The sequence below is a fragment of the Ranitomeya imitator genome, chromosome 7, assembly GCF_032444005.1.
Source record: "Ranitomeya imitator isolate aRanImi1 chromosome 7, aRanImi1.pri, whole genome shotgun sequence".
Lineage (NCBI taxonomy): Eukaryota > Metazoa > Chordata > Amphibia > Anura > Dendrobatidae > Ranitomeya > Ranitomeya imitator.
Genome location: NC_091288.1, coordinates 90,284,240 through 90,297,511, shown reverse-complemented (window position 1 = coordinate 90,297,511; position 13,272 = coordinate 90,284,240). Strand labels below are relative to the sequence as shown.

Sequence of the window (13,272 nt, the reverse complement as noted above, 5' to 3'; positions counted from 1 at the left end):
CCGAAGATCCACAGTCCTGTGCCCCCCAGAGACTGGCTGGCCTGGTCCTGCTGACCAGGAGATGCAGTGTTAATCCTTGTCCTGCAGCAGAAATGGCCGCCGAGAAGAAGAGGAAGGGGGAAAAGGGGGCCGAGAGCTGAAAAAGGGCGGCAGAGCTGTGAAAAAACACGCCCTTTCTGTCTCGATCCACCCCCTCTAAGACACTAAATTAGATGCCTGATGCCCAGAAAGGCTCCAGGTCGGTGCGGAAGTCCAGGTGGGGGTCGGATCTGAACTGGCCCCCCTCCCCCCCCCCCCCAGATTTAAAGGCAGGATAGCGGTGTGGCTATAAGCGGAAGGGGGGCCCTATGAGGGGTCCCCCTGAGGCACTATAGAGCTGGTGCTGCCGAAGAGACAGGGGCGCAGGGAGCCCTGTGTCTCTATTGTGCCATGCCTGCCTGCCTGCACTCCCCCCCCCCCCCCGGCCCCGACAGGAGCCCACAGCTGGGCTGGGGTCCCTGGATGCAGGCGCAGTGTGCTGGCCCATGCTGCTGGGAGCTGCCTGTACAGGCCCTTCCTGAGGTGTCTCAACCTACTGCCCCTAGAGGGGAAGTAGGGAGGGTGCTGCTGTCACCTTCAGGGGGCTTTATCCTCGCCTCGACCTCAACCCAGAAATCAAAAGGAACTGGGGAAGGAGGGGGGTCTCGACTTCGAACAAGCACCCGAGGGACTGGGGAAGGAGCGACATGGGGAAAAAAAAAACATCTCGACTTCAACCGGGCACCCCTTAATAGAGGGCAGAGGAAGGAGCCATTCCGGGAGTCTCACAGGAGACCCACTTTTCTTCATCTTTAATCCTGTTGGAAAAAAACGGAGTAAAAAAATTTTTAGTTGTGCCTCCTATGCGACACTAAGCAAAAACTGGAGAAGGCTGACGCTGTCCAGGGGTGTATACTGCAGAGGAGGAGCCACGGTTAATCTTTTTCAGATTTTGCATAGTGTCGCCTCCTAGTGGACAGCAGCATAACACCCATGGTCCTGTGTCCCCCAATGAGGTGACAGAGTAAATGGGGATGGCTACACCAAAATTAAAAAATAAATCAGTAGTATTTAGCTAGGATATTTTACCAAAGAGAATTTAGAAAGTAGCAATTAAGGTAAAATATAATGTGTATTAAACTAATGCAATAAAAAGGTTAATAAATAACCTATTAAAAAGTGCTAGAGTGCAAAAAAGTGTATTGTGCAATAAATGGACGCAATCATTAACAGTATATGACTTTTACAAACTCATACTATTAATGGTTGCGTCCATTTATTGCACAATACACATTTTTGCACTCTAGCACTTTTTAATAGGTTATTTATTAACCTTTTTATTGCATTAGTTTAATAAAAGTTATACTTTACCTTAATTGCTAATTTCTAAAAAATAAATAATAAAAAGATAAATCAATACCAACAAAAATATGTCAGATCGTCACTTATACTTGCGATCTTTAATTTTCACAGATTGCCACTTGGTATCAGCAGTGGCAAAAAGAAAGACAGAGGTCGGATTCAACTACGCACCACCTGAAGTCAAAAGAACAGCGCGCACATGTAAATTGCTAGAGATTTCAGGCACATGCCATACTACTCTGTGTTTGAAACTTTTTTTTTAAATCATTTTGACTCTCCAAAATCTAAGTATCATTGTTAATTAAGATAAAATAATGTTACCTAGAAACCTAAAACTGCCAATGGTTCACCCTTCACCATCAATATAGTCTCGGTGTACTCTATTAATATGTGCATTTCGCTCATGTTTTATTCTTTCTTACCATTTTTATTTTCAAGGAACTCTGGGAAATAGAAAAATTCTGGAATTAGTTCCTTCACGTCATTTGGATTATCGACAAGAGCTTGCCAAGTGGCCGGAATAGAGTGAAACTGGCGATCTGCACAGTCAAATCTGCACAACAGAACGAGAAGGGGTAAAATGGTGATTAACGGTTTTCCTTTTACAGAGTTAAGAGCCTATAGATTTGAAATAAGCAATATACACTAGTGTTAGAGCTTTACCTCCGTGTAACATTTATATTAGCATCAACTTGTTAATCTCACTCACCTATAAAATATGTTTTAGAAGAAAAATGATTAAAACTAAAACAATCACAATCAGGGGCAGATATACCATAAGCAATATGTGCCGTTGCAAGGGGCACAATGTCACACAAAGGCAGCAAGATAACGTCTATTAGTTTGTATGTAAAGGATGATGCCAATAACCATCACAGCTCACAAATAGTGGTCAAATGTTTATATCAGGGCTAGCGATGCTGAGGACGTATCCGTAGGGTGCAGACAGCAAATGCCGCTGTACAGCACAGTTCTGCTCACTGTATAGTGGCCGCTGCTGAGAACTAAAGCTCAGCTCCTATGCAACAGAATATGAGATAAGCTGCAGTTCTGGGCAGTAAACAAAGCTCTGCTGTTCAAGCATTGACTGTTTGCATCCGGCCAGCAAAAGAGCCGAGAGCGGCTGATCGGTGGGAGCAGCGGATATCAGACGTCTACCGATCTGACAATGATGATCTGTCATTAGAATAGGCCAACAATATCATTAGCATGGACAACCCCTTTAAAGTGTATCATTCACCAAATTATACTTTAGGGGCCCTTTGTGTTTTTCCCTGAATTAGTCTAAAGACTAGAGGTGCGAAGATATATAAAATTCAGGACAGCTGCGTTGTTAGTTACTGGAGGAGAATCCCAATCACAAAATGCAATACAGGCACCATGTGTTTCTACAATGATTACTCTAAATACACATAAAGACAATTTGGTTCTTGCACACAGGCCACTGGCTGACTTCTCTCCACGCCTGGTCCAGTAAACCCCTAAACAACAATCTTAATCACAAATATACCTTCCACTCTGAAGCTGGATGTGTAGAGTAGTAAATGGCTCCACACGAATGAGATAGTGCATCACGCCAGCAGCATTGGAGTAGTGGGTACCATAGTGGAAACGGTCAATCTTCCCAGAAGGATCTTCAAAGTTTTCATACCTAAATGTGAGTTATATTTAACTTTTAAATAAAGTTTAGAATTATTTCTCCTTAAATTAACCAGTTGTTCCACTACTTTTACGCTTAAGATACGGCTTCAATATCAGATTGTGGTAGTCCAGGACCCCTAGTGACTTGTTAGCAGTTGTGACCACAGCCAGGTGCTACAAATCCCTCCTACTCGTATTCACTACACAGTTTACATAGCTGGGGTATTCAGCATCATAGACCACTGCCGGCACCAAAAACAGCTGATCAGTGAGTGTGCTGACCCGGACTGATCTGATGTATTGATGACCTCTCCTGTGCTTAGGTTATCAATATAAAAGTAGTGGAAAAACCCTTAATTACGCATCACTTGCATGTATAAGGCTGAATTTCAGATTTAGATATGTATATTACCATAATATTTGTTGTTTTTTTTTATTATGGCTGCACATTAATGGCCGACCCAAAGAATAAATAGCATGAAACCATTATTAATTTAATTCAGATTATCATATGACTAAAATGCTTTTGTCTTACTTTTCTCGCACAGCAGCAGCATTCTTATCATTGACTACCCCAATGGGCTTGGATAGGTCCCTAAATACAGCTGGGTTGTTCAGGTCCAGCTCTTCCGATGTGTAGTCTTGAAGCACCCATGGGAACTGACACAAATAATAAAGCAGTTTAGCTATAAGGCGATAGAAACACAGTTTCATAACTTATAAAAATCGGCACATTTTCTGAACAGTGACACTGCAGGCCGATAGATTATAAGAAAGAAACCTGCACTAAACATTGTTCCCTTATGCACCACTGGGTAATAGGCATATTTATAACTCACCACTGGATATTAGGCACATGCATAACTCACCACTGGATATTAGGCACATGTATAACTCACCACTGGATATTAGGCACATGTATAACTCACCACTGGGTAATAGGCACATTTATAACTCACCACTGGATATTAGGCACATGCATAACTCACCACTGGATATTAGGCACATGCATAACTCACCACTGGATATTAGGCACATGTATAACTCACCACTGGGTAACAGGCACATGTATAACTCACCACTGGATATTAGGCACATGTATAACTCACCACTGGGTAACAGGCACATGTATAACTCACCACTGGATATTAGGCACATGTATAACTCACCACTGGATATTAGGCACATGTATAACTCACCACTGGATATTAGGCACATGTATAACTCACCACTGGATATTAGGCACATGTATAACTCACCACTGGGTAACAGGCACATGTATAACTCACCACTGGATATTAGGCACATGTATAACTCACCACTGGGTAACAGGCACATGTATAACTCACCACTGGATATTAGGCACATGTATAACTCACCACTGGATATTAGGCACATGTATAACTCACCACTGGATATTAGGCACATGTATAACTCACCACTGGATATTAGGCACATGTATAACTCACCACTGGATATTAGGCACATGTATAACTCACCACTGGGTAATAGGCACATTTATAACTCACCACTGGATATTAGGCACATGCATAACTCACCACTGGATATTAGGCACATGTATAACTCACCACTGGGTAATAGGCACATTTATAACTCACCACTGGGTAACAGGCACAAGTATAACTCACCACTGGATATTAGGCACATGTACAACTCACCACTGGATATTAGCCACATGTATAACTCACCACTGGGTAACAGGCACATGTATAACCCACCACTGGGTAACAGGCACATGTATAACTCATCACTGGGTAACAGGCCCATGTATAACTCACCACTGGATATTAGGCACATGTATAACTCACCACTGGGTAACAGGCACATGTATAACTCACCACTGGGCCATAGGCACATGTATAACTCACCACTGGGTAACAGGCACATGTATAACTCACCACTGAGTAACAGGCACATGTATAACTCACCACTGGGTAACAGGCACATGTATAACTCACCACTGGGTAACAGGCACATGTATAACTCACCACTGGATATTAAGCACATGTATAACTCACCACTGGGTAACAGGCACATGTATAACTCACCACTGGGTAACAGGCACATGTATAACTCACCACTGGGTAACAGGCACATGTATAACTCACCACTGGATATTAGGCACATGTATAACTCACCACTGGGTAACAGGCACATGTATAACTCACCACTGGATATTAGGCACATGTATAACTCACCACTGGATATTAGGCACATGTATAACTCACCACTGGGTAACAGGCACATGTATAACTCACCACTGGATATTAGGCACATGTATAACTCACCACTGGATATTAGGCACATGTATAACTCCCCACTGGGTAACAGGCACATGTATAACCCACCACTGGGTAACAGGCACATGTATAACTCCCCACTGGGTAACAGGCACATGTATAACTCACCACTGGGTAACAGGCACATGTATAACTCATCACTGGGTAACAGGCACATGTATAACTCACCACTGGGTAACAGGCACATGTATAACTCACCACTGGATATTAGGCACATGTATAACTCACCACTGGATATTAGGCACATTTATAACTCACCACTGGGTAACAGGCACATGTATAACTCACCACTGGATATTAAGCACATGTATAACTCACCACTGGGTAACAGGCACATGTATAACTCACCACTGGGTACTGGGCAAGATCATTGTATGTTCTTCCAGCTATTGTATTCAGCTGAATGAGGTAGTCAAAATTTGACATCTCTCTATTCACCCATTTCTACAGAAAGAAAAAAACAGATAAATATGAGTGACTGTTAATCGGAGTCAAATATTCTGTAATTTTTTACTTACTTGAAAAACTAAGACACAAGATTCCAACTGCACTGCAAACATCTACACTATAATATACACTGTATAGAAAAGTATTAGGACACGTCCTCAAATCATTAAATTCAAGTTTTGCGTTCATTCCTGTTGCCAAGTTGTATAACCATGCAGTCTGCCTTTACAAACATTTGTGAAAAAATGTCTTGTTCTAGAGAGTTCACTGAAATAGAGCCTGGTCCTATAATAGGACGCCACCAGTGTAACAAGTTGGTTAGTGAAGTATTCCACCATCACCTGTGAGTGGTATTATAGAAAAGTGTCAGCGTTTTGAAACCACAGTAACCCAGTAAAAACTTAAAATCCTTTAAAGCGGTAAACATTTTAGGTAAGATGTGAGGGGCGACTCCTCACTTCTTTCCACTCCCTTACCGACCGGGAGGTAAGAGGTGGCAGTGGCTGATTTGCAGATGGAGGGATTCGTGCTCGCTCCAATGCTTTTTTCCTTCTTCTAAAGTACGTACAGTGTAGGTAGTATTGTTATGGGTGAAGGATAGGGCACACAGAAATCCCCAGAGATATCTGGTTTGCGCTGCTTGTAAAGCCAGAGCAATAATAGGCCACTGGGATCTCCGTGTGGATAGTGGAGCGCCATAGAGATGGACTGTGTGAGGTAAGTCTTCCTGGTGCATCTTCAACATCTAGTCCCTTGAATAATCATAAGTGCGAGGGCATCCCATTGTTCTATGGATCCTTGTTATACGGAGCAACGGTGAATAAACCTAAGGGAGAAGTGCCGGAAACTAAGTCATAGCAATTTCTTGCAGAGTTGTGATGCCTTCGGGAAGGTCCTTTATACCATTACCACCTTTACGGGACCTTTTTTTCAAAATCCTCATATTTAAGCTCCAAGAAATAAAAGGAACTCAGACTGTTTGTGCATCCCTTGATCTTTTTCTTGTCTGTCCGTGTGCTGTACATTTTTTTTTCCAGGATTTGTGTGTGTTATGCTATATCCTGGAGTTGGGTTGTGAAAGTCTCCAAAGCAGATGCCAGTTCCAATTTAAAAGTTTTATGTATGCTTTTTAGCAGCGTAGAAGTTGCCAAACTCAAGTCTGGTTATGCAAACAGTGAGTTAGCATCCTGTGGTGCCTCGGAGGAAGGTGGAGCCACTGTGACCACTGCTGCTGTCCAGTTTGTATGGGAGGCCATGAGAAGATCAAGAGAAAAGGCAACTAGTGGTCGTTCCCTTCTGGCATGATCTTTGGCATGAATGTCTGGGGTTATTCCCTGGGGTATTCAGCCAAGTGTTTGTGGCATAGGTGTTATAAAGTGCTGTTTTTAGTTGTCCATGACATGATGCTCAGCCAGACATGTCTGCTCTCGCCGAGAGCTGCACAGGCGCCCTCAGTAGCTACGGATTTAGAAGGGGATATCATAAAAGCTATAGATGTAATGCAGGTGTCCTAATATTTTGTCCATTCTATATGTTTTTTTTTTTTACTTGTCTCAAGTCTCTAGATATTACATAATATTTAATTTATATAGTAAAAACCGCAAACCTTGGCAGCAAGACAATAAAAATTGTAATAATACATAGTCATCAGTAGCACATTGTATGAATGATGCGTCACTGTATTAGGCTCTACTCATATCTGCACGTTTATAACGAGTCATAACCCCTGTGCGGATAAGTTATACATCAGACACAAACATCACAGAGAAGACCTAAGTGGCTGAAAAGAGGCAATCATGTTTCTATTAACGTCGTCTTACAGCTAGAAGTGATATACGAGTTGCTATTCTTACTTTCATACTTTCATATGAATAGAAACTTTGTAGGTGAAAACATACTTTTTTGCAGGTACTATTTAATAAAAAACAAACAAACAAATCAGTTAAATGATTGTGAACCATTAAAGGTATTTTCCACCCCAAGGTATCCTTTTGGCAAGAAATAATACTAAGTGTTTAACATAGCTTTTCTATTACTGGAGCTTCGTTATATCTAGCAGTATTAGATATAGACATTATTCATAAGATACTGTTAGGGTATGTGCACACGTCAGGATTTCTGGCAGAAATTTTCCTGCAAAAACCGGACATTTCTGCCAGAAAACCGCGTTTTTTGCGCGTTTTTGACGCTTTTTTTGGCGTTTTTTCCAAATGCATAGACTAGCAGGAAAAACGAAAAAAAAAAACACCAAAATTTTCTTTGCGGAAAAAACGCATCATGTGCACAAAAATTGCAGAATGCATTCTAAATGACAGAATGCATAATGCATGCGTTTTTATAGCAAAAAAAATGCAAAAAAACCTGAACGTGTGCACATACCCTCAGTATTTCGGAAGCAGAACTGCTTGCCGAAAATTTGCTCTGGAGTGGATATCTCCTTAAAGGCACTTACCTGCGTAAGACCTGATGCTTTTAGTAGTTCTTGTGGTGACCGGGTTCCATATAAATTTGGAAGACGGAGAGAAAGAATGCGGCTGTATACTTTATTTCTGACCTAAAACAATACATGAGAACTACATTCAGGTATAATATATTATATAGACTTAAAACCATCTGCTCAGTTCATTTATATTTCGCGCTACCACTAAAATACAATAGATAATGTTTAGGATTAAGATTAAGGGCGATCTGTGAGCCAAATACATTGCCTTATGCACGGGCAGCATGTAATGGTGCTGTACGGCTTATGCACTAATACATGTGTTATTTTGGCTAACAGTAGAAAGAACAAGTATTGACAAAATGTTTTAATGTCTCTACTGTACTTATTACAGTTACACACTCCCCTCAAGAAAGCACATGGGCGAAAAGCGCGTTGGAGCATTTATTGCGATGTAGTCTGTGATCTGCTTGACTACATGATGGGTAAGCACGTAGCTGTTATTAGCTTTATATGGGTGGCCCCAGTGATCGATCCTTCTATTTGGAGAAAGTCTTTTGAAATGGTTATACTATTCATAGGATGACTGGCTGATTTATATGCATTGTGGGTCATTGTGAACCCATTACCCTATATGATTTCTTTTTTGACTTACCATCACTGCTCACTCTCTTTTGCTTGGCATATCCTCTCTATGAATACCTCATATAGATGTTCTCTGTTTGTTTATATGTCTTTAACATTTGTTCAATAAACGCTATTGATTTTATTTTTGAGTAATAGTGGTTTATGGATACTCTGATTCCATCTTTAGGTAATATATGATTTATCCACTATAAATATATATTTCTATGTATTAATGGAGAGACAAGCACAGATATGTCTCTAGCCAACAGTATTATTTTTCTATGCTTTCTGTATATACTCGAGTATAAGCCGAGGCACCTAATATTGCCATGGAAAACTGGGTAAGCTTATTGACTCAAGTATAAGCCAGGTATGCATTGTCCCCCTCATCCCTGTCCGGCTATGTGTGGCTCCCTCAGTCTCCTATCTGTATGAATGGCTTGGCGTCCTCCACCTTCTACGCATGGCTCAGCGTCCTCCCTCTTGTACGCATGGCTCCGTGTCCTCCCCCGTCATACTCACCCTCCTGCGTGGTCGCTGCACGTCCCTGCATCTCCGTTGTCCTGGCGCCGACAGCTCTCCTCTCCTCAGCGGTCACGTGGTACCACTCATTAAGGTAATGAATATGCGCTCCACGCCTATGGGAGTGGAGAGCTGTACATATTCATTACCTTAATGAGCGGTACCACGTGACCACTGAGGAGAGGAGAGCTGCCCGCGCTGGGACAAAGGAGATGCAGCGACGGAGGGTGAGTATGTCACAGCCGCCGGCTCCTGCCGCTGCTCCCCTTCTCCCTCCCCCCCCCCCCCGGATTTCTGGCAATGACTCGTGTATAAGCCGAGGGGGGGTTATTTTCAGCACAAAAAAATGTGCTGAAAATCTCGGCTTATGCACGAGTATATACGGTACTTATTACAGGTATACAAAGGTCCTGGTCATACCTCTTTTTTGAAATTCAGAAAGTAGTTGGTTTGATCAATCAGAAATATTTCCAAGGCCGATCTCCTTAAGTTGTACCTGCGTAAATGAATCTCCCTTATTTGAGAAAGTAACCACTTGAAATCGTACCCCACACCTGCAGAAAGAGGTACAAATGGTTTTAGATGCATCTTTGATGCAATATATCATAGGAAACATGTAACAGACAAGGGTATTCTGGTAATAATAATAAACTGAAGAATTCTTAACCATAAGGTCACTGGGGATCTGTCTGCTGAGAACAGGGACCAAAACAGGGGTCCCATGATTGTGGTATGAGTAAACTGGTGAGAGCATGATGTAATTTTTTTGTTAAGGCATCTCATGACCACACCATCAGAACTACATATGTTGAGTTTTTTTTAACAAAATATGGAAGACAGACTACTGCAAGCACACGTTAGCAATACAGAATAGCATCCTTAGAATGTATACAATAATATGCCGGACATTATTGAAGTCACTTGAGCCCAGATTGGTTGTTCACATTCATTAAATCCACTGTTCCTGGTAATGGACATTTCTCAATTACATTTTGAACCGAGGAAGGGCAACTTGAAAACACTTTGCCATCTTCTTTTAGCCTTCTCCTACTTTGTGCGCCTCCACCATTTTCAGAGAGCTAGGCGGCTGCTTAGAAAAACAGAACCCATGGCTGCTGTGTTTTTATGAAGCTGGGAAATTTGCATCGCCTGGCCTTTCCTAATGATGATAGTGAACAAACCATAACCCTAACAAGCTAATTAAGGTCTGAAACCTTGGTCAAAGTTATCTAAGCACACAAATCTCAAAGGGTGCCCAAACGTTTGCACCAACCCATTTTCCTTTTTGTAATTTTTAAAATGTAAAAAATGACAATATCATTTTTTTCTAAAATAAAAAGGAAATGTGTCATCTTTAACTTTAGTCCTTGTAGAGATCATTTCATCTTCAACTTGCTTAACTGTTCACAATAACAGTAATTTTGACCAGAGATGCCCAAACCTTTACATACCACTGTAGTCTGCAATGATGGTACCTTAATAAGTTTCCTCAGTCACTGAAAAGTTGTAATGAAAATGTAATGACGGTACCTCATTTCTCTACTGTCACTGGACGCAAGGTGCTCTATTTCATACGCCTCTTTCACACTTCTGTCTTTTTCCTCTCGTCGAAATCAGTCGAGTTTTGAAAAACCAGGATCTGCAAATTTTTCTGCAGGATCTTGTTTTTTGCCCATAGACTTGTATTAGTGACGGATAGCCATCCGTTTCATCCGTCGTGCACTGGATCCGTCGGAAAATAGCGGCCCGTCGTGCGGAGAAAACGTTCAGAGGAACGTATTTTCTGCACATCGGAAAATCGCTCAGCGACGGGTCCTGCGCTGTCCGTCGTTGGCTATAATGGAAGCCTATGGATGCAGTATCGTCAAACACTGGAATCCTGTGACGTATCCCGTTTTTTCATTCTGAGCATGCCCGGAAGGATTTTCCAAGTTAGTCAGTCTCTCTCTCTTCAGAATTTTATACCATAAAATTTAGGCTGCAACTTGTTTGACGCATCCGTCATACACTGGATGCCTTACACACATTTTTCACTATTTTCACAACATCCGTCGATAGGTCACTTCGCTGCATTAGGACGTACCCCGAACGATGGAAGTGTGAAAGAGGCCTTACTTCGCAATATTGTATGTAATGTTATCAACCAATTTTTATCCTTCATGTAGATTGTGTGTTGATTAAATAAAATTACCATTTTAATATATGCGTGGTAAAATTTTTGTACAACCTTCAATTGTGACATTTCCTGCAAATTTTCAAATTGTGTTATGCAGATTCATGGCGTAAACATTTTGATGAATCGGGACATAAAACGTTTTGGTCTCACTTTTGCAATTTCAGTGCTGTTCAGTGAGAAGGACAAATAGCCAATCATTTCATTATTTTTAATTTAAATTGTGTAAAGAAATAAAATAAAACTTCATCTATAACTTGAATAAATAGTAATATTTCAAGCTGGTATTTGCCCATGAAATAAAGTAAAGTCTAATCTTACCTTCTTCTTTTTCAGTGCTGCCATCATAGAAATAAATGTGCTGAGTGGTAACTTCCAAGCGGCCAGAAATAACATCCATTATGGTGATTAACTCGCAGTCTTCAGAGAGAACGGTTTTCTCCTTCTGACTCTGTTCATCTTTTTCACTTTATAAAAAAAAAAAAAGACCGTTTATTTCAAATTACTTTTATTTCTAAAGTGAAATGCAGGAAAAATGCAAGATTATTTAACTGAACATATTGCATTTACAAAGATCAGTTTCACTCCCAATATCTGGATGAGATACTATTTCAGAAGTCCTAAATTAACTCATGGGGACAAGATATGTCCTGCCAATAAGCATGCGGATGAAGTCTGAAGACATGCCGGCTCTATCAGTCTCTATAGCAGTGTTCCCCAACTCCGGTCCTCGAGAGCCACCAACAGGTCATGTTTTCAGGATTTCCTTAGTATTGCACAGGTGATGGAATTATTGCCTGTACAGATGATGCAATTATCACCTGTTCAATACTAAGGAAATCCTGAAAACATGACCTGTTGGTGGCTCTTGAGGACCGGAGTTGGGGGAACACTGCTCTATAGGATATGGAAAAGCAGAAAAGGGAATTCCCACACATGAGCGGCTAGTAAATCCTGTCTGGAATTGCCAAAATATGCCAGGTTTTGTTCTAAGACATTATCTAAGCCTTTCTTGAAATAATCAACTGTTTTTGATAAAACTGGTCCTTGGGGTCAGTCTATTGCACAGGTCTTAAAGGGGTCGCCCGGCCTTAGAGTGACTGCATATTTGTACCCTATGTGACTGCAGATTTGTGAATCTTCACATCGTGCACACTGCGCGCTATGAGGATTCTCCAGTGCCGAAAGTGTGACCGCAAGTATGTGATTTGCATGCGATCATCTGCCTAATAGACTTGCACGGCTTTGGCTTAATGCAAGTGTACTGAGCAAAGCCAGACACGTCAAGTTGTAATGTGGCTGGAACTGCGCAAATCAGATACTTGTGGTCACATGCCTAACCGCTCACGGAGACTCCTCAAAGTGCGTAGCTTGAACGCTGTATAGATTCCCAAGTTTGCAGGCAACATAAGCTACATGTCTGCAGTCAGTCTAAGGCTGAACAACCCCTTTAAGCTAGTGAGACATGAGATTCCTTTCATTAGACAGGCAGCTATATCTCCCAACTCCACCATGCACATGGGAGCTCAGATTGGTCAGGGGTTCATGTGTTTTCTACTAGAGAAATTAGAAAGTTGCGGCTAGACTACTCTGGCAGTGACTTATCTTGCAGAAAACAAAAGAATTAACCATTGAAATTCAAAATGCCTGATCCTTCACTCTGTCCAGAAAGTTGGGAGCCTTCATACACATCAGAAGGTTAGCTGGGTTGGATAACTTAT

General features: G+C 41.5%; 1 protein-coding gene across 3 annotated transcripts in view; it reads right to left on the bottom strand.

Moving 5' to 3' along the window:
• NBEAL1 (neurobeachin like 1) overlaps nt 1-13,272 on the bottom strand; it is a 287,965-nt gene that overhangs the window by 34,999 nt on the left and 239,694 nt on the right. For all 3 annotated transcript variants that reach the window (XM_069733637.1, XM_069733636.1, XM_069733638.1), the window contains 7 exons: nt 11,873-12,018; nt 9,799-9,932; nt 8,242-8,343; nt 5,691-5,786; nt 3,557-3,681; nt 2,891-3,031; nt 1,803-1,933 (listed from right to left, as the gene is read on the bottom strand). In XM_069733637.1, the coding sequence (XP_069589738.1) occupies nt 1,803-1,933; nt 2,891-3,031; nt 3,557-3,681; nt 5,691-5,786; nt 8,242-8,343; nt 9,799-9,932; nt 11,873-12,018 (875 nt within the window). The remainder of the gene's footprint in view (nt 1-1,802; nt 1,934-2,890; nt 3,032-3,556; nt 3,682-5,690; nt 5,787-8,241; nt 8,344-9,798; nt 9,933-11,872; nt 12,019-13,272) is intronic.